This window comes from Rousettus aegyptiacus, unplaced genomic scaffold (genome assembly GCF_014176215.1).
Source record: "Rousettus aegyptiacus isolate mRouAeg1 unplaced genomic scaffold, mRouAeg1.p scaffold_m13_p_5, whole genome shotgun sequence".
NCBI lineage: Eukaryota > Metazoa > Chordata > Mammalia > Chiroptera > Pteropodidae > Rousettus > Rousettus aegyptiacus.
This window is the reverse complement of record NW_023416308.1, coordinates 117,893,105-117,913,816: the sequence shown is the minus strand read 5'-3', so window position 1 is coordinate 117,913,816 and position 20,712 is coordinate 117,893,105. Positions and strand designations below refer to the sequence as shown.

The 20,712-nt window shown below is 60.9% G+C and overlaps 2 protein-coding genes across 4 annotated transcripts; one reads left to right on the top strand and one right to left on the bottom strand.

Annotated features, from left to right (window-relative positions):
• The first annotated feature begins 796 nt into the window (after window positions 1-796).
• PITPNM1 (phosphatidylinositol transfer protein membrane associated 1) lies at window positions 797-14,854 on the top strand. Of its 2 annotated transcripts, none has more exons than XM_036221047.1 (24): window positions 797-969; window positions 1,913-2,031; window positions 3,477-3,691; window positions 3,777-3,898; window positions 4,103-4,327; window positions 6,804-7,130; window positions 7,212-7,307; window positions 7,394-7,498; window positions 8,151-8,212; window positions 8,308-8,558; window positions 8,876-9,065; window positions 9,166-9,273; window positions 9,517-9,674; window positions 9,757-9,965; window positions 10,428-10,598; window positions 11,265-11,429; window positions 11,625-11,773; window positions 11,867-11,977; window positions 12,411-12,527; window positions 12,755-12,903; window positions 12,991-13,140; window positions 13,224-13,407; window positions 13,551-13,679; window positions 14,329-14,854. In XM_036221047.1, the coding sequence occupies exons 2-24, from the start codon at window positions 1,954-1,956 to the stop codon at window positions 14,581-14,583; spliced, it is 3,726 nt and encodes a 1,241-aa protein (XP_036076940.1). In that variant the 5' UTR covers window positions 797-969; window positions 1,913-1,953; the 3' UTR covers window positions 14,584-14,854. The 2 variants fall into 2 exon arrangements, with proteins under 2 accessions (XP_036076940.1, XP_015987698.1); XM_016132212.2 differs by having other exon boundaries at window positions 7,391-7,498.
• Window positions 14,855-15,458: 604 nt separating this feature from the next.
• Window positions 15,459-20,689, bottom strand: LOC107503636 (aryl hydrocarbon receptor interacting protein). Of its 2 annotated transcripts, none has more exons than XM_016132220.2 (6): window positions 20,463-20,689; window positions 18,241-18,420; window positions 16,867-17,055; window positions 16,301-16,477; window positions 16,059-16,200; window positions 15,459-15,770 (listed from the first exon to the last, which is right to left on the bottom strand). In XM_016132220.2, exons 1-6 carry the CDS (start codon window positions 20,559-20,561, stop codon window positions 15,565-15,567), a joined length of 993 nt encoding a protein of 330 aa, XP_015987706.2. In that variant the 5' UTR covers window positions 20,562-20,689; the 3' UTR covers window positions 15,459-15,564. The 2 variants fall into 2 exon arrangements, with proteins under 2 accessions (XP_015987706.2, XP_015987713.2); XM_016132227.2 differs by having other exon boundaries at window positions 15,569-15,770; window positions 16,067-16,200.
• Window positions 20,690-20,712: the final 23 nt, after the last annotated feature.

Genomic DNA, 20,712 nt, shown 5'->3' with positions numbered 1-20,712 from the left:
GCTTAGTCCTGACGGCCTCAACCGATTCAGCCCTGGAGGCTCTGAATACACGGGGTTTCTGACTCTTCAGAGAGAAGGGGGTGCACCTCTGCTTCCCCCTCACCGCCCCCCCCAGCCGTGAAGCAGAGCCAAGGGGAGAGGACTGGCTTCCAACATGGTGAGACTCAGCTGAGTGCTGCCATCCACCATCCCAGCAGCTTTATGGGACTGAGTGTGGTCCCACAATCCCAGCCCTCAGGTGTCTCAGCCTTTTCCCAGGGTCTGGTGGCTGGTTGGCCAGACTTGTGGACCCGGAAGGTATGGGTGGGACCCCACTGAGGGGCGAGTCCTAGGATTCTGAATGACTGCCTGCCTCTGCGTGGGTGTGTAGCTGAGTAACCCTAGAGGCCTGGGCGCTGGAACCCCAGCCCCATAGGTAGAGGCAAGTGAGAGACCAGCTTCTGGCCAGACTTTGCACGTCAGGCATTTCCCCTGCTCTGGCCCTCAGGTTCGAGGGGCTGGGGAGGACAGGGGTGGGACCCTGCCATATTTCCCTAGCACGCAGGAGGATTGGGCTAGGGTGGAGATTGAAACCAAGAGTGCTTTGGGGATCCCGAAGAGCACAGAGGGAGTAAAAAGCACCAGCGTTTGAAGAACTGCCTCTTCCCCGGCTGCCTTGGGGAAGGAAGGCAGGGGCCGCCCTGCCCCGCTGCGGGCGGGGCTGCCCGGACCCCGCAGGGTTAGGGAGGGCCTGCCAAGCCCAGGAAGGGGGCGGGGCGGCTGCAGTGACGCGGCGGGCGGCGGGGAGGGACGGCAGGGCGCCGGCGGGCGGACAGGCAGAAAGGTCGGGGCCATGGGCCTGCGCTGCTCCTCCAGAGGGTCCGGCCACTGCTGGAATCCGAGGCCGGGGCTGGGGGCGCTCCGGGCTCAGACGCACAGCCCGTCTGCCCCCGCCCGTACCCGGTGAGGGGCGTCCGCCCTCAACTGGAGGTGAGCCGGGACGACGCCGGACGGGCCAAGAGCACGGCGGGGGACGGGGATGCGGGGGAGCAGAGGGAAGTGGGACAGCGGGGCCTCTTGCCAGCTCGCTGGGTGAGAGGTTGCAGGGTAGGCTAGGTGCCTGCGACCGAACCGGGGTGCGCGTGGGCGGAGCGGGTCTCGCAAGGCGAGAGTCCGGGATACCAAGTGGAGGCACTCGCCTCAGCCCGAAGAGGGGTCCGCCCTGGGAAGGACGATGGGGCGTCTGCATAGACAAGTGCGGGGGGTCCAGGAAGGATGCTGGGGAGGGGAAAGTCGAGGACTGGGCTCCGGGTCGGAGTGGGGAAGGCGGTTCTGGGGAGGCGGAGGGGTTAGTTATCAGGTCCTGGAAGGCAGGTTCGGCTGCAGGCATGTGGGGAACGCTGACAGATGCTAAGAGAAGGGGTGCACGGGGCTCCTCCGTGGAGAGACACCCCAGGGGACAAGATTTTAACTGGACGAAAGGAGTGTGGAACACTGGACCCCAGCGACTCTGGGAAAGGGATGCTGGGGAGGTCCCGAGAGGCCGGTCGTGGAAGGCAGGCCCGGAAGGAGGGGCCTGGGGGCTCCAGGGGGCGGGGCCCCGAGGGATGCTGTTCCGCAGGGGCTTAGGACGCGGCCCGAGAGGCTCGGCTCACCGGCCGGCGCCGCCGCTCCGGGGGGCCAGCGTCAGCGCGCGGTTGCCATAGTGACGGACGGGCGGGGGGCGGGGGCTGCGCGGAAAAGAGGTCAGCGTTCAGCTTTGCTGCAGCTGCCGGCCCTCGGCGGCGCTGGCGGCGGCGCAGGGGTCGCCTCTGCCTCCCCAGTGGCGGGCCCGGGCATGGAGTCCTGCGGCCCGAGCCCCTCGGCCTGCACGCAGGGCTCGGGGCCGCACGTCGCCGCCCCTCGCTGACGGCCGCGCTGTGCCCTGCGCCAGGCGGAGCGGAGGCCGCGCGCGGCGGGCCGAGCGCTTTCAGGATGCTCATCAAAGAGTACCACATTCTGCTGCCCATGAGCCTGGATGAGTACCAGGTGGCCCAGCTCTACATGATCCAGGTGAGGGCGATGGGAAGCGGGAGATCCATGGGGGCCATACTTCATGATGGGGTAATGGCAGGAGCACGCAGGCCGCACCTGGGACAAGGGGCTGGGCCCAGCTCAACCCCCGCCAGCCCCGCTCCGGGGCTTTGAAAGGGCTCAGAGGCCAGAGGAGAAGAAGAGAGCGACGGCCCTTCGGATGCCGGGGAGGGTGTGAGGGCTGCGGGAAGAGGGGCAGAAGGGCATAGCGATGTCTCCCCACCCCCCGAGTGCCCAGCCCGTGCTGGGCACTCAGCCCATGTCTGATCTCCGTTAATCCTCAGAGACTGTAATCCTTATCGGTGTAGGGAAAGAAGGGCATAAGGAGGCAAGAGTGAGAGGCAGGGCGTGAAGAGGGGTCCTAGATGGTGGAGAAGCCTGGGACGGGGTCCCCAGAGGGTGCAGAATCCTGGCAAGCCCAGGTCAGGGAGATGGGATGAGGATCAGGCACCAAAACTGAAACAGAGGGGTAGGCAGGGACCCCGGAGGATAAGGGACGGGGTCCGGGCTAAGAGGACGGGGATGAGGGTCTGGGCTTGGGCTGTGAGGAAAATGGGCCAGGGCAGGCTGTCAGGGAGGCCTGTTCCAAATGCGTTCCCCAGAAGTATATAGTCAGAGTCTGCAGAGGCAGGAGGGCCAGGACCCAGCCTCAGGCTGGGTGGGCCAAGTGTGGGCTCCAGCGCTGTAAAAGGGTAGGATGCGAGTCCTCGCCAACTGTGAGAGGGTGTGGCAGGAGCTGGTCTGGGGTCCCACAGACGGAGGTTGCCTAGGGTGAGGTCCTCAGAGAGATTTTGCCTCTTCTACTCTCCTCAGTTCTTCCAGCCCACCCACCCTGGGCTCCTGGCTGCCCTCGGAGCAGTGCCGCGCGCTCGCACCTCCGGAGCTTACATGGACCTCCCCTCCGCCTTAAATACTCCCCCCACCCCCCATCCACTCAGCAGCCTCGCTCCCCTCCTTCAGGTTATGTTCGAATCACAGTCGTGGTAACTTTCGTGAGGCCTTCTCTAGCTGCCTGTGGAAGTCCCAATCCCCAACTCAACCTGCCTGCTCTGCGCTACGCTTTCTTTTCCCATAGTGCTTCTCACCTTCTCACACAGCACGTAATTTGCTTTCTCCTGTGTGTCCCTCTCTCCGTTGGAACGTTAAGTTCCACAAGGACAGGTTCTTTGTTCTGTTCACCAGCACATCCTAATTAATGTAATCCCAAACAGTGCCTGGAATAAAGCAGATACTCGACCCTGTGGGGGGCCTGGACGGCGGCTATAATTCTGATCCCAGGAGCTGCAGGGGGCCAGGGTTAGGTTTCAAGGAGTTGGAAAGGCTAGGACGAGGGCCCCAGAGCTGTGCAGGGGGCCAGGCCAAGCTGGGGACCCCAGGAGCTGAGGCGGGCCTGAGCCGTGCACTCTACTCTGCCTGGACTACAGAAAAAGAGCCGGGAGGAGTCAAGTGGTGAGGGGAGCGGCGTGGAGATCCTGGCCAACCGGCCCTACACAGATGGGCCTGGCGGCAGCGGGCAGTACACACATAAGGTGTACCATGTGGGCTCCCACATCCCAGGCTGGTTCCGGGCACTGCTGCCCAAGGCTGCCCTGCAGGTGGAGGAGGAATCCTGGAACGCTTACCCTTACACCCGAACCCGGTGAGTGGGTGGGTTGGGCCTGGGGCCACAAGGGGAAGAGCCCCAGTGGGCACAGGAGTGACCCTTGCCCATGTTCTCTGCCCAGGTACACCTGCCCCTTTGTGGAGAAATTCTCCATTGAAATAGAGACCTATTACCTGCCTGATGGGGGGCAGCAGCCGAATGTCTTTAACCTGAGTGGGGCTGAGAGGAGACAGCGCATCCTGGGTGAGGCCTGGAACCAGTGGGGGGACCCTGGAGACCCTCTCAGGCTACCTGATGTCTCAGTGGGCAGCCTCTGACAAGTCCCAGGCTCTCTCCAGGCCTTGGCTTCCTGTCTTCAAAAGGCTGCCCTCCAGGTCCCGAGGCAGGGAAGGGGTGGCAGGGGCTGGAGGGGGCTGGTGGTGCTCAGTGCTGCTGGAACCCCCTCAGACACCATCGACATAGTGCGAGACGCAGTGGCCCCGGGCGAGTACAAAGCAGAAGAGGACCCCCGGCTGTACCGCTCAGTTAAGACGGGCCGAGGACCGCTGGCTGATGACTGGGCACGCACGGCGGCCCAGACGGGGCCCCTCATGTGCGCCTATAAGCTGTGCAAGGTCGAGTTCCGCTACTGGGGCATGCAAGCCAAGATCGAGCAGTTCATCCACGATGTCGGTGAGCACCCAGCCGCGGGAGGTTCCGCTTACCCAGCATGCACCGGGCCCCGCGTTTGAGCCGGGACGCTCCCAGGCTCCCGGGGACACACAAGCATAAAGCCATCATTGCCATTTGATGTGGTGAGTGCTGAGGCAGAGGGGAGCAGCACAGACTGGCTGGGGGTCCAGGGAGACTAGCCTTGAGATACAGGTAAGAGCCGGGAGGGCAAGAGGCTGACGACATGCTCTTGCAGTCCAAGATGCTAAATCAGTCTGTGAGGCAAGCAAGACTTGGAGACTCTCAGGAGGGTCGGAGCCCTAACCAGCCACATGCTAGGGAGCAAAGGCCAAGCTGAGCCTCTGTCGTCATTCTCTCAGGGTCTCTCCCACCCTCAGCTCCCAGAGTCCCATCCTCTGGCCTTGGTATCCAGGAGCCCGTTTCATGCCACCTTAAACCCAACCCTACAGCTCCTGCAGCTCAACCCTGCCCTGCTTCCCAGGTGTGAGCACGGGCCATCTGTAGGTAGAAGGATCCCTGAATGGGGGTGTCCAGGGGACTCTCATGGAACCTCCACTTCCCATCTCTGCACCTTAATTTTCCCTCCTGTAAATGAGGAGGAGGTTGGACCAGATATTAAAAGCTCATGTTGATCACAGATCCTTTGCTAATCACTTTTTATGCAAGATCTCTTCTAACACCCCCAAGGTAAGGACTGTTATTCCCATTTTACAGAGGAGAAAATTTAGCGTAGAGAGTAATACAGACTCCTTGTCTTGCTTTTGGAAAAATTCCCAAAAGCACAAATAATAAAATAAAATCACCCACACAGAACCACTATTAAGATTCTGATATATTTCCTTCCAGAAGTTTATAATTATATTTCAACTATTAGTATCTCATTTCCTAGAGATTGAGGTTTCTAACTTTATTCATCCGCTTAAGATGAAAATATCCTAGAATGGGTCTCATCTCTCTTCGACAATCTTCATTAAGTGCCAACACTTCCATTACCTATTAACACCTTCATTAACCATCAACAATTTCATTAACTGTTAATGCCTTAATTGTTAACTCCTCCTAAGAAATCAGCAGGAAGCCCGATGAGCGAGCTCCAGCTTCCTGGGGTGTGGGACTGGGGTCGGTGCTCAGAGTCTGGGGTGTGGGGCTGGGGTCGGTGCTCAGAGTCGGGGTGTCCAGAGGGTTAGAAGACACAGTGGGCAGGGAGGGAGGTGGGGCAGGAAGACAAATGCCCGGGTTTCCGCTCCCATCCCATGGATAGCGGGCACCCCGCCTGCGCCACTTTGTGGCTCTGGGTGTGTGGCGTGCCCAGGGGAGCCATTACCCAACCTCAGGGACTGGGCATGTGGCTGCTGTGGCAGGGAAACTTGGGCTGGCGGTGGGGGGGGGCGGGGAGGGCACTGTTGGTTTTTAAAAATTTATCGGGGTGACATTGGTCAATGAAATTATGTAGGTTTCAAGGGTACGATTATACAATACATCATCTGTATGTTGCATTTTGTGTTCACCTCCCAGAGCCAAATCTCCTTCCACCACCATATAGCTGACCCTCTTTACTTTTATCTCCCTCCCTCCATTTCCCCTTTCCCTCTGGTAACCACTAAACTGTTGTCCGTGCCTATGAGTTTTTCTTCGTCTTGTTCGTTGTTTGTGTTCAGTTTTATATCCCACATGTGAGTGAAATCCTACGGTGCTCGACTTTTTCCATATGACTCATTTCACGTAGCATGACAGTCTCAAGCTCCGTCCATGTCATCGCAAATGGCAGTATTCTCTCTTTTCTCATGGCTGAGGAGTATTCCGTTGTATCCGCGTACCGCATCTTCTTTACCCAGTCATCCATCAAAGGACACTTCGGTTGTTTACATGTCTTGGCCACAGTGAATAATGCTGCAGTGAGCATAGGGGTACATATGTCCTTACAGATAAATGTTTCAAATTTGGGGGGAGGGGTGGTAGACACCCAGAAGAAGGCTTGCTGGGTCATATGATAATTCTATTCTGAGGTTTTTGAGGCACCTCCTCGCTGTTTTCCACAGTGGCTGTTACCAACGTATCAGCAACGTGTGAGGGTTTTCCCCACAATCTCTCCGATATTTGTTATTACTTGTCTTACTGATAATAACAGTTCTGACAAATGTGAGGTGGTATCTCACTGTGGTTTTCCCTAATAGCTAGTGAAGTTGAACATCTTTTCAATATGTCTGTTGGCCGTTTGTATGTCTTGGGAGAAGTGTCTCTTTGGTCCTCTGACTTTATTAATGCGTTCGTTCGTTTCTTGTTGTTGAGTCGTATGCGTTCTTTATATAGTTTGGATATGAGCCCCTTGTCAGAGATACTGTTTGCAGTATCTTCTCCCATTTGGTGGGTTGCCTCTTTGCCTTGTCGATGGTTACTTCTGCTGTGCAGAAGCTTTTTAGTTTTATATAGTGGGGGGGGGGGGTGGAGCTTCGTTCTGATGACTGGGCACTTACAGGCCTGCGACGAGTGATGCTGCGAGCCCACCGCCAGGCCTGGTGCTGGCAAGACGAGTGGACGGATCTGAGCATGGCCGACATCCGGGCCCTGGAGGAGGAGACCGCCCGCATGCTGGCCCAGCGCATGGCCAAGTGCAACACGGGCAATGAGGGGCCCGAGGCCCAGCCCCCAGGGAAGCCATGCCCCGAGGCCCGGGCTGGGGCCAACCATGCTGCCACCTCCGATGGGCCCGAGCCCCCCCTCGGCCCCGATGCCTCACCTGATGCCAGCTTCGGCAAACAGTGGTCCTCATCCTCACGCTCCTCCTACTCATCCCAGCACGGAGGTGAGACTGAGGCAGCGGGGGGGTCTGGAGGGAGTGACCCTCAGGCTAGATTCCCACGCTGAGGCTGATGTGGCCCCGCAGGGGGCATGTCTCCCCAGAGCTTGTCTGAGTGGCGCATGCAGAACATTGCCCGTGACTCTGAGAACAGCTCCGAAGAGGAGTTCTTCGATGCCCATGGTCAGCACTGCGGGCCCTAGCAGAGGTGGGCGAACCCCTGGGAAGCCCCTCCTACCCCATGACACAGCCCCTTGTCCCTTCAGAAGGCTTCTCTGACAGTGACGAGGTCTTCCCCAAGGAAATGACCAAGTGGAACTCCAATGACTTTATCGACGCCTTCGCCTCCCCCACAGAGGCTGAGGGGGTGCCAGGTAAAGATCGTGAATCAGATTGCCAGCACCCCATACGCAGTGGGGACTCAGAGAACAACTCAGTCCTAGGTTAAATGGGGTCCTGAGACGACTGTCAATCCAGAGAGGGTGTCCAGTAAATACACAGGTGAATAATGAGTAGATAATGGCTGGCTGTGGGGTATTCGAGGTTCAGACACAACAGTCTAGGAAAGCTTCGCATGGGAGCTGGTGTCTAAGCTGGATTTTGAATGACTGGACCAGTTCCGTCCCAAGGAACTTTCTGTGCTAATGGGCATGTTCTAGCCACGAGGCGCATGTGGCCGGCAAGCGCTTGAAATATGGCTAGTGTGACTGAACCGAACTTTTGTGCTATATTTTAATCCATTTAGATAGGCACGTGCGGTTAGTGGCTACCATTTTGGACAGGGCAGGATGAGGAGGGATTTTCTGGGCAAACGAGCACTGTGGGGAGTGCCATCCCCAACAGGGCCGGCACAGAAATGTGGAAAAACTTGGGAGAACTGAGTGAGGGGAGAAGGGCAGAGGAAGGTAGGGGTTGGGTGCCACTCAGGCAGACGGCAGCACATGAGCATCTGGGGTTTCAGTTGAAGGAACCTCCACAACCCCCGCGGTCTCCTTCACTGGGTGCCCCCCGCCCCCCGTCCTACAGACTCCGGAGCTGAGGCTGCCAAAGATATCAGGGATGGGGAACAAGCACCCAGGGACTCAGAGGTGAGTATGACCGGGCCACCCCGTGTCAAGGTTCTGCCCACTTGCCTGCCCAGGCTGCTGCTCCGACACTCCTGGCACCCCGCTGTGCCCCGCAGGGCCCAGAAGGAGCCGGGGAGCTGGGGGCCGAGGCATGCGCGGTCCACGCCCTCTTCCTCATCCTGCACAGCGGCAACATCCTGGACTCTGGCCCTGGGGACGCCAACTCCAAGCAGGCGGACGTGCAGACGCTGAGCCTGGCCTTCGAGGCCGTCACCCGCGTCCACTTCCCCGAGGCCCTGGGCCACGTGGCGCTGCGCCTGGTGCCCTGCCCACCCATCTGCGCTGCCGCCTATGCCCTTGTCTCCAAGTACTGGTCAGGGGTGGGAGGGCTGGAAGTACATAGGGTCCCCAGGGTGCATACATCCACCTGGGGGCTCTTGGGACCAGGACAGCCCCATGGGGGGATGGGAGGAAGGCCGGGAAGCCAGACGCCTGGGCCAGTCCGCCACATGGCTAGGCCTCAGTGTCTAGGCACTGGGTCTGTCACAAAGGCCTCCAGAGTGCTGGCACTCCCCACAAGGGCCCCGCAGCGCTGGGGCTTGCCAGCGAGCCGAGGGGACTTGGATGGAAGGGGCAGTGGAGGGGCCGCGGGCCCCCACCCACCGGCCACGCCTCCTCCTCCAGCCTGAGCCCCTACAGCCATGACGGCGACAGCCTGTCCCGCTCCCAGGACCACATTCCACTGGCTGCCCTGCCCCTTTTGGCCACCTCATCCTCCCGATACCAGGGCGCCGTGGCCACCGTCATCGCCCGCACCAACCAGGCCTACGCGGCCTTCCTGCGCTCCCCTGAGGGCACTGGCTTCTGCGGACAGGTCAGGCACGGGGACTGTCCCCCGGGAGCCCGCGGCGAGGGGGCCCCCCACCCGCCTGCCTCCGCCGCAGCCCCTCCTGATGGCGCCGCCTCTCGCCTAGGTGGTGCTGATTGGAGACGGCGTCGGCGGAATCCTGGGCTTTGACGCACTGTGCCACAGCGCCAGCGTGGGCACGGGGAGCCGGGGCAGCAGCCGCCGCGGGAGCATGGTCAGTGTGGCCGGACCCCGCCCCCTCACCGTGGTGTCTCTCCATCTCTCGGGCTCTGGCCCCTGGGGTTGCCCTGTCTGCGAGCAGGTCCCCTGCTGCCTCGTTCTGACCCCTCTGGGGCTCCGCCCACCTTCTTTCTTTGAGTCCCCGCCCAATCCCCAAGCCTCTCTCCTCACTTCCAAATAAGTAGGAATCACATCATCACCAGTCCTAAGGATGTTTCTGTCCTCCTGTTCCTTCTAGAACAATGAGCTGCTCTCCCCAGAGGTTGGCCCGGTGCGGGATCCCCTGGCAGATGGAGCAGAGGGGCTGGGCCGGGCCAGCCCGGAACCCTCAACTCTGCCCACCCAGCGCACCCCCAGCGACATGGCCAGTCTTGAGCCCGAGGGCTCTCAGAACAGGTGACATTCCTGCCCTCTCACCCCTGCCTTGGGCTTGTCCTCGGCTGCGGAGTCAGCCGCACTGAGCACCCCTTCCCCGCAGCCTGCAGGTGGCCCCCACAACTGCCTCCTCCTCTGGGGAGCCCAGGCGGGCAAGCACAGCCTCCTGCCCACCCACGGCCACCTCTGAGGCACTTGATGGCCCCATCAGCGCTGGCCGCCTGGACTTCAAGGTCTCCGGCTTCTTCCTCTTCGGCTCCCCGCTGGGCCTGGTGCTGGCTCTGCGCAAAACCGTGATGCCTGCCTTGGAGGGTGAGTCCTCACGACGGGGTGGGGGCCATGCCTCGTCCTTCGTCTAACCCCCCTCCCCACCTCCGAATTCCTCCCACCGGAGACGCTGGCATTGTTGCCATCCCCCACTGTACAAATTAAACGGCCTGGCTAGAGGAACCCGGGGCCCAGAAAGAAGGGACTTGCTACGCTCAAGTTTCCCCACGTGCACTGGGAGGCGCTCATTCCCACAGACGCTCCCTGAGCAGGGGTCCAACGGGCACGGGAACCGTTTTCATCCTGAGCCACCTCATCAAGTCGAAGGCTCTGATCTCTTCTCGGCCGAGGGTTCTGTCTCAGGAGGACCCTGCTGACCTCCCAGGGAATGCAGTTTGGGAAGTGCTGCCTCGGGGTCACGCAGCATGTCAGGGTGCTGCCCCCACACCCTCTACCTCCCAGAATGCCTAGATAAACGCCCTCTTCTCTTTGTCTTCTGGGTACCAGTGGCCCAAATGCGCCCAGCCTGCGAGCAGATCTACAACCTCTTCCACGCGGCCGACCCCTGCGCCTGCCGTCTTGAGCCCCTGCTGGCCCCCAAGTTCCAGGCCATTGCCCCACTGGCCATACCCCGCTACCAGAAGTTCCCCCTGGGAGATGGCTCATCCCTGCTGCTGGGTACGCCCCCCCCCCAACCAATGTAAAGGGGAGAAGGAAGGCACCACCAGGGAGGGCTGGGGAGGGGCCCCCTCCCTACCCAAGAACACGTGAGGTAGTTCCCACATCACCGGCAACCTCTCACGTCACCATTCCCGGGACCACAGAGCCCTGCCCCAGCCCCTTGGGAGGTCTCCATCCTAAGACCCGCTGACGTTCTCTGCCCAGGGGCGGAGGCCAGTGGTGACGACTGGGCTGGACAGAGGAGGCAGAAGTGATGCTGGTGCAGCCACCAGCGGAGGGGACGGGGGACTGCCGTGTCTGCGTGTAGGGGTGCCGTTGCGTCTCCACGTGCATTCGTGTTCATGTGGCAGTGGGGCGTGTACATATGTGCACGCTAGTGGGTCCCCGCGTGGCCCCATGAGACAGGCGGGCCTGTGCTGGGGCGGTGGAGGCAGGCATCCTGGCAGGAATGCAGCAGGCTATCGGGTGAGCCGAGGAAGGAATGCCCTCCACTCTCCTCCCACCCAGATGTGGGGCAGTTCAGCCTTGGCCGAGACTTGAGTAGGGAGGGCGGCAGAGAAGATGGTGGAGGCATGGGGCCCGAGTTGTCCTGGGACCCCTGCGTGGGAAGACCGGAGAGCAGCCTGGCCCAGCCTGCTGCTGAGGTCACCCGTCCTCCCCCAGCTGACACTCTGCAGACCCACTCAGGCCTCTTTCTGGAGGAGCTGGAGATGCTGGTGCCCTCAACACCCACCTCTGCCAGCGGTGCCTTCTGGAAGGGCAGTGAGTTAGGCACCGAGCCACAGGCCCAGCAAGCTGCCCCCAGCACCACCAGTGAGGTGGTTAAGAGTAAGTCAGCCAGCCACGCAGCCTGGAAAGGGGACCCTTATTCCGCCTCCAAAGCCCAATGCAACACCCCGGCCCCCCCCCCCCACAACCTAACAAAGCAGACCTGGAAGGGAGGGAAGGAAGAACAGCCATGGGCCAGCCAGGTGGGCATGGGGCGGGGAGGCCACCCTGACTCTGCCCGCCATGGCTGTGCAGTCCTGGAGCGATGGTGGGGGACCAAACGGATGGACTACTCCCTCTACTGCCCCGAGGCGCTCACCGCCTTCCCCACCGTCACGCTGCCCCACCTCTTCCACGCCAGCTACTGGGAGTCAGCCGACGTGGTGGCCTTCATCCTGCGCCAGGTGGGCCCGGGAATCTGGGGCGAGAGGTGGGAACCAGACGAGAATGGGGAGCCTCAGGACCCTGTCCACCTGACCGTGCCCGGTCCTGCTCAGGTGATCGAGAAGGAGAGGCCACAGCTGGCCGAGTGCGAGGAGCCGTCCATCTACAGCCCGGCCTTCCCCAGGGAGAAGTGGCAGCGCAAACGCACTCAAGTCAAGATCCGAGTGGGTGCACTGCCCCTCGCACCCCCAAATGCAAGGCGCTGCCTGTCCAACAGCCTTCCCAGGCCCCGCCCCGCCCCCTACGGTCCTGGCTCCACCCCCTCACGCCTCAGCCCCACCCCCAGGAACCGCTGGTCTCTTCCACATCCCCGCGCCCCTACCCAAGCCAGGTCCAGGATGGGCACTCACCTACCCGCCTCATCCTCATCCTCGGTCCTTTCACGGCGCCGCCCCCTCAGAACCGCAGTCCACACACGGGCACTCTGAACTCAGGTTGGGGGGCGGGGCAAAGCGCCCACCCCTTGAGCCTCGACCCTCTCGCACAGAGGCCCCGCCTCCTCCAGCCCCCGCCCCTACCTGGGCACCCGCCTCCATCAGCTTCTTCCGCATCCCCAACATTTCCTGGCTGCGGGCTCATGCCATCTCCCCCCGCCAGAATGTCACTTCCAACCACCGGGCGAGCGACACGGTGGTGTGTGAGGGCCGTCCCCAGGTGCTGAATGGACGCTTCATGTACGGGCCCTTGGATGTGGTCACGCTCACGGGAGAGAAGGTCGGTACCCAGCGGCCTTGGCCCCGGGTAGCCCCGCCCCCATCTGGCCCGCCCTCCCCCAGCAGGACCTCCCGGTCCGGCCCCCAGTCCCCGCGCCCCGTCCCTTCTCCAAATAGCTCCAGCCCCATCCACTTCCAATGACAGGCCCGCCTCCACCCTCCTCCATTCAAAGTCTGGGAGTCCCTGGGTTCTCCGCCTCACGGACCCTCGCCCCCTCATCCCACCAGGTGGACGTCTACATCATGACGCAGCCGCTCTCCGGCAAGTGGATCCACTTTGGCACCGAGGTCACCAACAGCTCGGGCCGGCTCACCTTCCCGGTACCCCCTGAGCGTGCGCTGGGCATCGGTGTCTACCCTGTGCGCATGATGGTCAGGTGAGTTCGGGGCGGCTGGACCTCCGTGAGGTGGGACTCAGCCCGGCCTCGCCCTCACGCCGCTCACACCGCCCACGTGGGCTGCAGGGGCGACCACACGTACGCCGAGTGCTGCCTGACAGTGGTGGCCCGCGGCACCGAGGCTGTGGTCTTCAGCATCGATGGCTCCTTCACCGCCAGCGTCTCCATCATGGGCAGTGACCCCAAGGTGCGGGCCGGCGCCGTGGACGTGGTCAGGTAGGAGCAGCTGCCCCCCGGCTCACGGCGAAGACCGGCCCCCATCTCTGGCGCCTGTGGCTGACTGCCGCTCCACCCCGCAGGCACTGGCAGGACGCAGGCTACCTGATCGTGTATGTAACAGGCCGGCCCGACATGCAGAAGCACCGCGTGGTGGCCTGGCTGTCGCAGCACAACTTCCCACACGGCGTCGTCTCCTTCTGCGACGGCCTCACTCATGACCCGCTGCGCCAGAAGGCGATGTTTCTGCAGAGCCTGGTGCAGGAGGTGCGGCGCCTGGGCAGGGTCCCGCCTCCCTCCTGTTGGCTGGGACGCGCAAAACTGACCCGATCTGACGCGCGGGAGGCTCCCCAGGCCCCGCCCCCAAATGCACGGCCCCGCCCCTGGGGTTGACTGGTGTCTCCCGCCAGGTGGAACTGAACATCGTGGCTGGCTATGGGTCCCCCAAAGACGTGGCCGTGTACGCAGCGCTGGGCCTGCCTCCCAGCCAGACCTACATCGTGGGCCGCGCAGTGCGGAAGCTGCAAGCGCAGTGCCAGGTGCGGGACAGGTGAAGGGGGGACGGGGTCTGAGGCCGTAAGGGCTACCTTTGTTAAGAGGCATCTGAGCCGGGGATCTGAGAAGGCTGGCTGGCCTCAGGGTACCTGGGCTCCTCCCAGGTCAGGGGTCATGAGCAGCTCGGAGCTGCCAGGCGGACCAGGATCGATAACTCAGGCTGGAGTGTGCTCCAGACCTTGAGTGCTGGCTCTGCTCTGGCGTGGCCCTGGGCATCAATCAGCCTTGACCTTTCTAAGCCCCAATTTCCCGTCTGTAAATGGAAATGATAAAATGGCACCAACCTCCTCGGCTATCATGAGATCATGTGATTCGTTGCACATCAGTGTGCAGAGGGTTGGGCACAAAAAAGGGGTTTGCTAAATGTTACTTGCTGTTATTTTCCCCCTCAAGAATCCCATTTTACCAATGAGGAAACTGAGGCTCAGAGAGGGACAGACCTAGGAGTAAAGCCAAGCTGCCCACCTCCCAGCCTGAGGTTTTTACCTACTGAGAAAAGACTCAGGGTCACGTTGTGCCAGGACTAGGCCTATAATGCAGACGGCACTGCCCGGAAGCCTGGAGAGGACAAGGGAGGGCAGTATGTGGGCCTGAGACCACCGTGCCCTCATCCCTGCCCGCCTCTGCCCACAGTTCCTGTCAGATGGCTACGTGGCCCACCTGGGTCAACTGGAGGCCGGCTCCCACCCTCATGCCCCGACGGGACCCTCCAGGGCCAAGAGCAGCTATGGCGGGGCTGCCCCTGTGGACTTCCTCCGGAAACAGAGCCAGCTGCTTCGCTCAAGGGGAACCAGCCAGGCGGAGCGCGAGAGCCCAGGGACACCGCCCACCACCCTGGCCCGGGGCAAGGCCCGAAGCATCAGCCTCAAGTTGGACTGTGAAGAGTGAGGCCCATACTGTGGCTGGACCTGGGTTATTTATTTACACAATCAAGGGGCCCAAGTGGCCACGTGTGAGAGGCTGGGGCCCCAGACCTCAGGCCCCAGCCCTGGCCCCTCGGCCCCGCACCCCGCATCATTGCCTGCCCCTCAGTATTATTTCCCTTTCATGTGGCGGGTCTGAGCCCTAGGGGTGGGGGGTAGGGAGGAGGGAGCAGCAAGGACCCAAAGGCTTTTCCAGTATGTAAATCCATGAAAATAAACGTCACCTGTGTCCCACATGACTGTCTACCTGTGTGGCCTCAGAGCGGCCAAGCCCACAGCTTCCAGTTCAGTGGAGACGCTGATGGGCAGAGAGGGGCCAGGATGTGCACAGCGTCATACACCAGGTCAGAGGCAGGGCCAGGATGGGGGCCTGGGCCCCGAAGATCTCATGGAGGGTTCTGTCCTCCCCTCCACCCAAGGCCTGTTCCTGAAGTCTGCATACCCGGCCCTCCCCACCTGGGCCAGCCTTTTGGTTCGCAGGGGTCACGCTCGGCGCAGACTTGATTTCTCACTGAAACCTGTCTCCAGAAGCTGAGACCAGGCGACCACTGGACTGAGGCTGGGTGGAGGAAGGAGTCCCCCTTCCTCAGCCACAAGCTTCGTTTCCCCTTATGACCAAAGGCTGCCAGATGCCCCAGCCCTGGCCAGCAGGAAACACTTCCTACCTGGCACACATCATCCTCATTTCTCTGTCAGGGATACTGAGGCCCAGAGAGGTATCAGGGCTGGGGAATGGGGCACTGGGATTAGAACCCGGATCCTTTGACTCCCCCAGACCACCCAAGTACCAGGAAATGCAAGGCGATGACCCCGGCTCTCCCAAAAGATTAGCTCAGCGGGCCGGAGAGAGATAAATAAGGCCTTTATGTACAAAGAAGCATGGTAAAGTGGGGGCCGGTGGGCTGGCAGCGGCAGCAGGGGGCCGGGCGGGGTGGGCGGGGCCCTGTCAGTGGGTGAAGATTCCCCGGAAGCGGGCCTTGTCCTCCTCGTCCTTCTGCCGGATTCGGGCTTCCAGGATCCGCAGCTCCCGGCTCACAACGGGCGCCAGCGCGGGGTCCAGCTCCAGCACCTTGGCAAAGTCAGCCTGGGCCTCCTGGGCATTCCACACAGCTGCGTGTGCCTTGCCCCGCTTGAAGTAGGCCTTGACGTTGTCTGCAGGGGGTGCCGGCAGGCAAAAAGCACACAAAAGCATGAGGTGGGGGGACCGGCCAGCTACCGGCTCTGCCTTCTGGTAGGACAGAGCCTTCCAGACCAGACCCTCGTGGCACCATTCATACCTCACTGGCACAATGGGGCCCACGGCCATGCCTGGGTGAGGGGTATTGGGTTGAGCTCTGGGAGCTCCGAATGGGGGTGATGGCAAGGGCTCCGTCTTGTGCCCCGCTGCGGGCCGCTTGCCTGACCCCCCGCCCCCGTGGCGGCCCAGCGGCCAGTGCTCACCATCGTACTTGTTGAGGATGGAGGAGCAGTGGTCCAGCACTTCGTAATACTCTTGGGCCACCAGTTTGCACTGACAGTAGTTGAGCAGCAGCGGTGTGATCTGCTGATCCAGCTGCATCCAGTCAGGGGACCCAGGCTGCTCCTGGAGGCGGTGGGGCAGGGAGAGGGGGAACGATACTGAGCCCTGGGCCCTTGGCTCTGCCCCGCCCGCTCCACCGCCCGCTGCCGCCTGCGGGCAGCACCTTCATCTGCAGGTTCTTGAGGCAGGCGATGGCGTCGTAGTACTTGGAGGCCGCCTCCTTCACGTGGCCCTCGCGGTACAACCGGTTGCCCTCCTGGTGGATGACCGGCACTGCCTTGGCTTTCTCCTCATCCGTCATTGCCCACGGGTCCTGCTGGTACGTGCCAGGGTCCTCCACCTGCCGGGGTGTGGGCCAAGTCAGGGGGAGCCCCAGGGCCGCCACAGCTGCTCCCGCTGCAGACCTGACCAGCCTCCGGACAGCGGATGCTGGAAGCAGAATCACTTGTGCCTTCACTGACCATCCGACAACCATTTATGTAGCATCTCCTACGTGCCCAGCACTGTGCCGGGCTCTAGAAACAAGACCGTGAACAAGATGGTGACCTGGAGAGGGAGGAGCGGCCCCAGGAAGGAGCCCCACAGGGACAGCCAGGGGTCACACACAAGGAATTCTTGCACCTGCCCTGCCCTAACCCCCCAAACGGTCTATCCACGAAGCCCCATGGGCCCCGGGTGGGCAGGCGGGGCCAGCAACCGCCCTGAGGCCGGGCGGTGGCAGCTCCTCACCTTAAGCATCTCGATGTCGAAGATGAGAGGCTGGGGGTTCTGCTGCAGGGCGTCCAGGTCGGCATGGCCCAGGGAACTGTGCTCGTGCATCTGGGCGATGCCGCAGCAATGCCGCTGGCCCTCCAGGGGGTCCTTGCCAGCTGCGATGTTGCGTAGACTCTTGGCCACCAGCGGGTACAGGACCACATGCTACAGGAGGGCGAGCAGGCACCAGGGGCTCTGTCAGTGTGGCCCAAGAGGCCCAGCCCTCTGCCCATCACTACCTGAGAAAGGGCATTGAGGTCCACAGAGGGGCCACAACCGGCTCGGGCCCCACTCCAATGAAACACGGGCAGGCTCTCCTCACAGGACCGGACTCCCAGCCAAGTCTCGCCCAGCGAAGCCCTCAGCTCCTGCACACTCTCTGGCCACCAAACCCAGCCAAGCACTCACCATCCTCCACCACCTCCCCCCCACCCCCGACACACACACACACTCCCACTGTCGACCTGTCTCCCCTGTCCTTAAAGACCCAGTGGACTTCTTCCCTCCTCCTCCGCCCAGGAGCACAGCCCGCAGGCGGGACTCGCCGTTCCTGGGGTCCTCCACATTCTGTTCCTCTGCCTCCTCTCCTGCCCCATCCCCACCCCATTCAGGGCCTACCTCTGAGCTGAGCTCAGGGCAGTGACATCGCAACCTTTGTGGGAGACCCTCAGGCACAGGGGACCCAGCCTTTGACCTGTCACTAGGAACAGCGACTGGGATGGTGGAAATCAAACCACTCCCACCCCAGGATAAGCAATTCCTCTCACTGCCCCTGCGGTCTGCAGCCAGCCGGCAGACACTCCTGAGTCTTGGCATATTGAAGCTGGAGGTAAATAGGCCTGACCCCTGCCCTGCAGGAGCTGACATCCAGGCAGAGGACCAGATCCTGGCTATGCAGGGCAAGAGTTGGAAGACCCACAGGAGGGGTTCAAGCCAACTAACAGCAGTCAGGGAGGGCTCCCTGGGGGTGGTGACCCAGGAATTCACTATGAAGTATGAGGGAGTATATTGGCCAAGAAGAGAATGGACAGGAAAGGCAGGGAGATGAGTGGCAGGGGCCAGACCCTGTGGGGTCACGTGAGTGGCTACAGCTTGCGCTCTAACCTGATGGTAACCAGGAGGCTGCAGTCTAAAGCAGGAGTTAAACCAGCTGTTTGCATGTGAGAACCAATCCCCTGGCCGCAGCCTGGCTAATGGAGAAGGGAGGGTGGAACACAGGCTGAGACGCCCATGTCCTGATCGCATGGTGCCCTGGAGGAAGCTGGTGGTGGCCTAGCCGGGGCAGAGGCCCTGGGGTGAAGAACAGGGATGGCTGACAGACACCGTGGCCTGCTGAGGGCCGCCAGGTACCTTGACATCGCAGTGGAACTGGGCGATCTCCCCCACCCGCATGGTGCACAGGATGGTCTCCCACACGGGCAGCTTGAACTTCTTGCCCACGATGAGCTCCATGGGCTTGCCGCGCACCCGGCTGTCATCCAGCACGGCGCCCTCCTCATCACTGTGCAGGGTCCGGTAGTGGAATGTGGCCTGCGGGCCATATGCAGGATCAGGCAAGGGTACAAACCCTCACCCAGCCTCCGAGGACAAGGCCGGCTCCCAGCCTGCAGATGGCACAAGGAGCACGGCTCGCCCACGGTCACCGCCTGACCTTTACCTCACCACCCAGGTGAGAAAACTAAGTCACAGAGAGGGAAGTAAGGAGCCCAAGTCACACAGCTAGTGGGGGGACGGGCTGGGAGGAAGCCTGGCAGCCTGGCTCCAATCATTCTTCCAAGAGGCATTTACGGGGCACCTACTCTGTACCCGAGCTCTGGGCTAGACACAGCAGTGAACAAAACAGACAACAGACCCTGCCCCCAAGGAGCTCACATGCAATATCCAGGGGAAAGGGATGGGTCTCAATGAAAGGATGGGCTATCTGGGTGGAGTTAAGTGCTGCAGATCAGAAAACAAAGCAGCAGGTAAGGCAGGAGTTTATTGGCTGTGGGACATGAGAAAACAGGAAGAGCCATGGAAACCAGAAGGGCTTTGGTCTGAGTGACCAGAAGGCTGGAGGTGCCCTTAACCAAGAAGGGGAAGAAGGTGTGGGAGAAGCAGATTAATTCTGAGTTGCCAATCCAGGTGGAGATGGTGAGGAAGGAACTAGATATCAAGTTTAGGGGTGAGGTAAAGGCTAGAGATACACATTTGGAGGTAGTCCAGGCATAGAGAGTTTGTTTTAAGAGATGAGACTGGATGAGATCATCTGGGGGTGAGTGCAGAGAGGTCTGAAGACAGAACCCTCAACAGGATATGATTAGAGGATCCCACACTCTTCAGCACCACACCATGCTGCCTCTCTGAGCTCTGTTTCCACCTTCGTAAAATGGAGTCAACAAAACTACCTATCCCACATTGGGGAAATGAAACAAAAAACTTGTAAACCATTTAGCCCGGTGCTCATATAGTGAGCACTCAATCAATGCTGGTGATTGGTTATTTAATATCACCTGTCCCTGTTTTCAGTGTCATTTTTCACAGATTTTCGCTCCGATTACAATGCTCTCTCATTTTGATGTCTGTTCCCTCCAGGATATCCCTCATCAGGACCTTCTTCAAGGCCACCAACTCCCAGTCCATGGGGACATGTGGCCACACACCCCCTCTCGTCTGGGAAAGGATCCCTCTTAATATAAATGATCACTAGAGCTATGCAGCTTCCCTCTGCTTTCAAAGCACTTGCATTGGGCCAGGAGAGGATCTTTACCATCCTGACCTTGGCGTAATGCTAGGCAGAGAGCCTGAGCTCATTCACAGTCCCCAGTCTCTGCCAGGATCTTTAGTCATTCACTCGGTATGCCTGTCCCGCATGCTTGCCCTGCTGGGTACAGGGGCTGTCCCCAGGAAGTTCCTTAATGTACAGACGAGTGGTAACTGGGAAATGCACTCCAAAAGGAGGGAACTGCACCAGCAGAAACAGGAAAGCCTGGAGATGGAGGTTTTTGGGGAGAAGCGGCCAGAAAGGCTGAAGCTGGGGGCCTGCACGCAGGAAGGAAGAAAGTGGGAAGTGCTTTACTTTCCAGACTTTATCTGTCCCGAGCGATGCCAGGTAGAAAGTGGGAAAGCTGCCAAGGGTTCTGATCTTGCAGCCCTGAATTCTGGGCCTGTTCTCTGGGTTTGCGCATCCCGGGGCCTCATATGATCAAGATCACATACATATGATCTTGAACCTTGCAACCCAGAGGCCCCTGGTCCCCCTCCGCAGTGCTGGGGCCACTCCCAGATCCCAGATTTTCCAGCTCAGGTCTCCTCCAGGGCCGGCTCTGCGCAAGCACTGAGGTCAAACCTGTTTATGGTGACTGACGGCCTCCCCAGCCAATGCATCCACACAGCCAAGCCGGGGGCGGGACAGAAGTATCCAAATTCGCTTCTTAAATTCAGACCTAGAGCGTCGAGCTCCGCAGGTGAGCAGTAGTAAGGTCACCAGTAGCTGCTATCTAGGCATGCGCAACCTCTCGCCTGTGGCCTCCTCCCGCCTCGCATGCGCGCCGTGCCCCAGAGGGATTGAAGGGAGAGGGGAAGACACCAACCTTGGTTCCATCCTTAAAGTCAGGGAGCTCTCCTTGGCCCTCCTGTATCACACGCTTTTGGATCCCGTCCTGCCGGAGTCTGGTGATGACATCCGCCATCCTTCTCACCCGCTGCTCTCTTTCGGCAACTTCCGGACTCACTCGGCAGCTTCCGGACCCGCTTCGGCACCTTCTGGCGCTTCGGTAACTTCCGAGGCGGCGCCATGTTGGCTGAGGGCAGACGCCAAAAGGGGAGTGAACGTGGCAACGG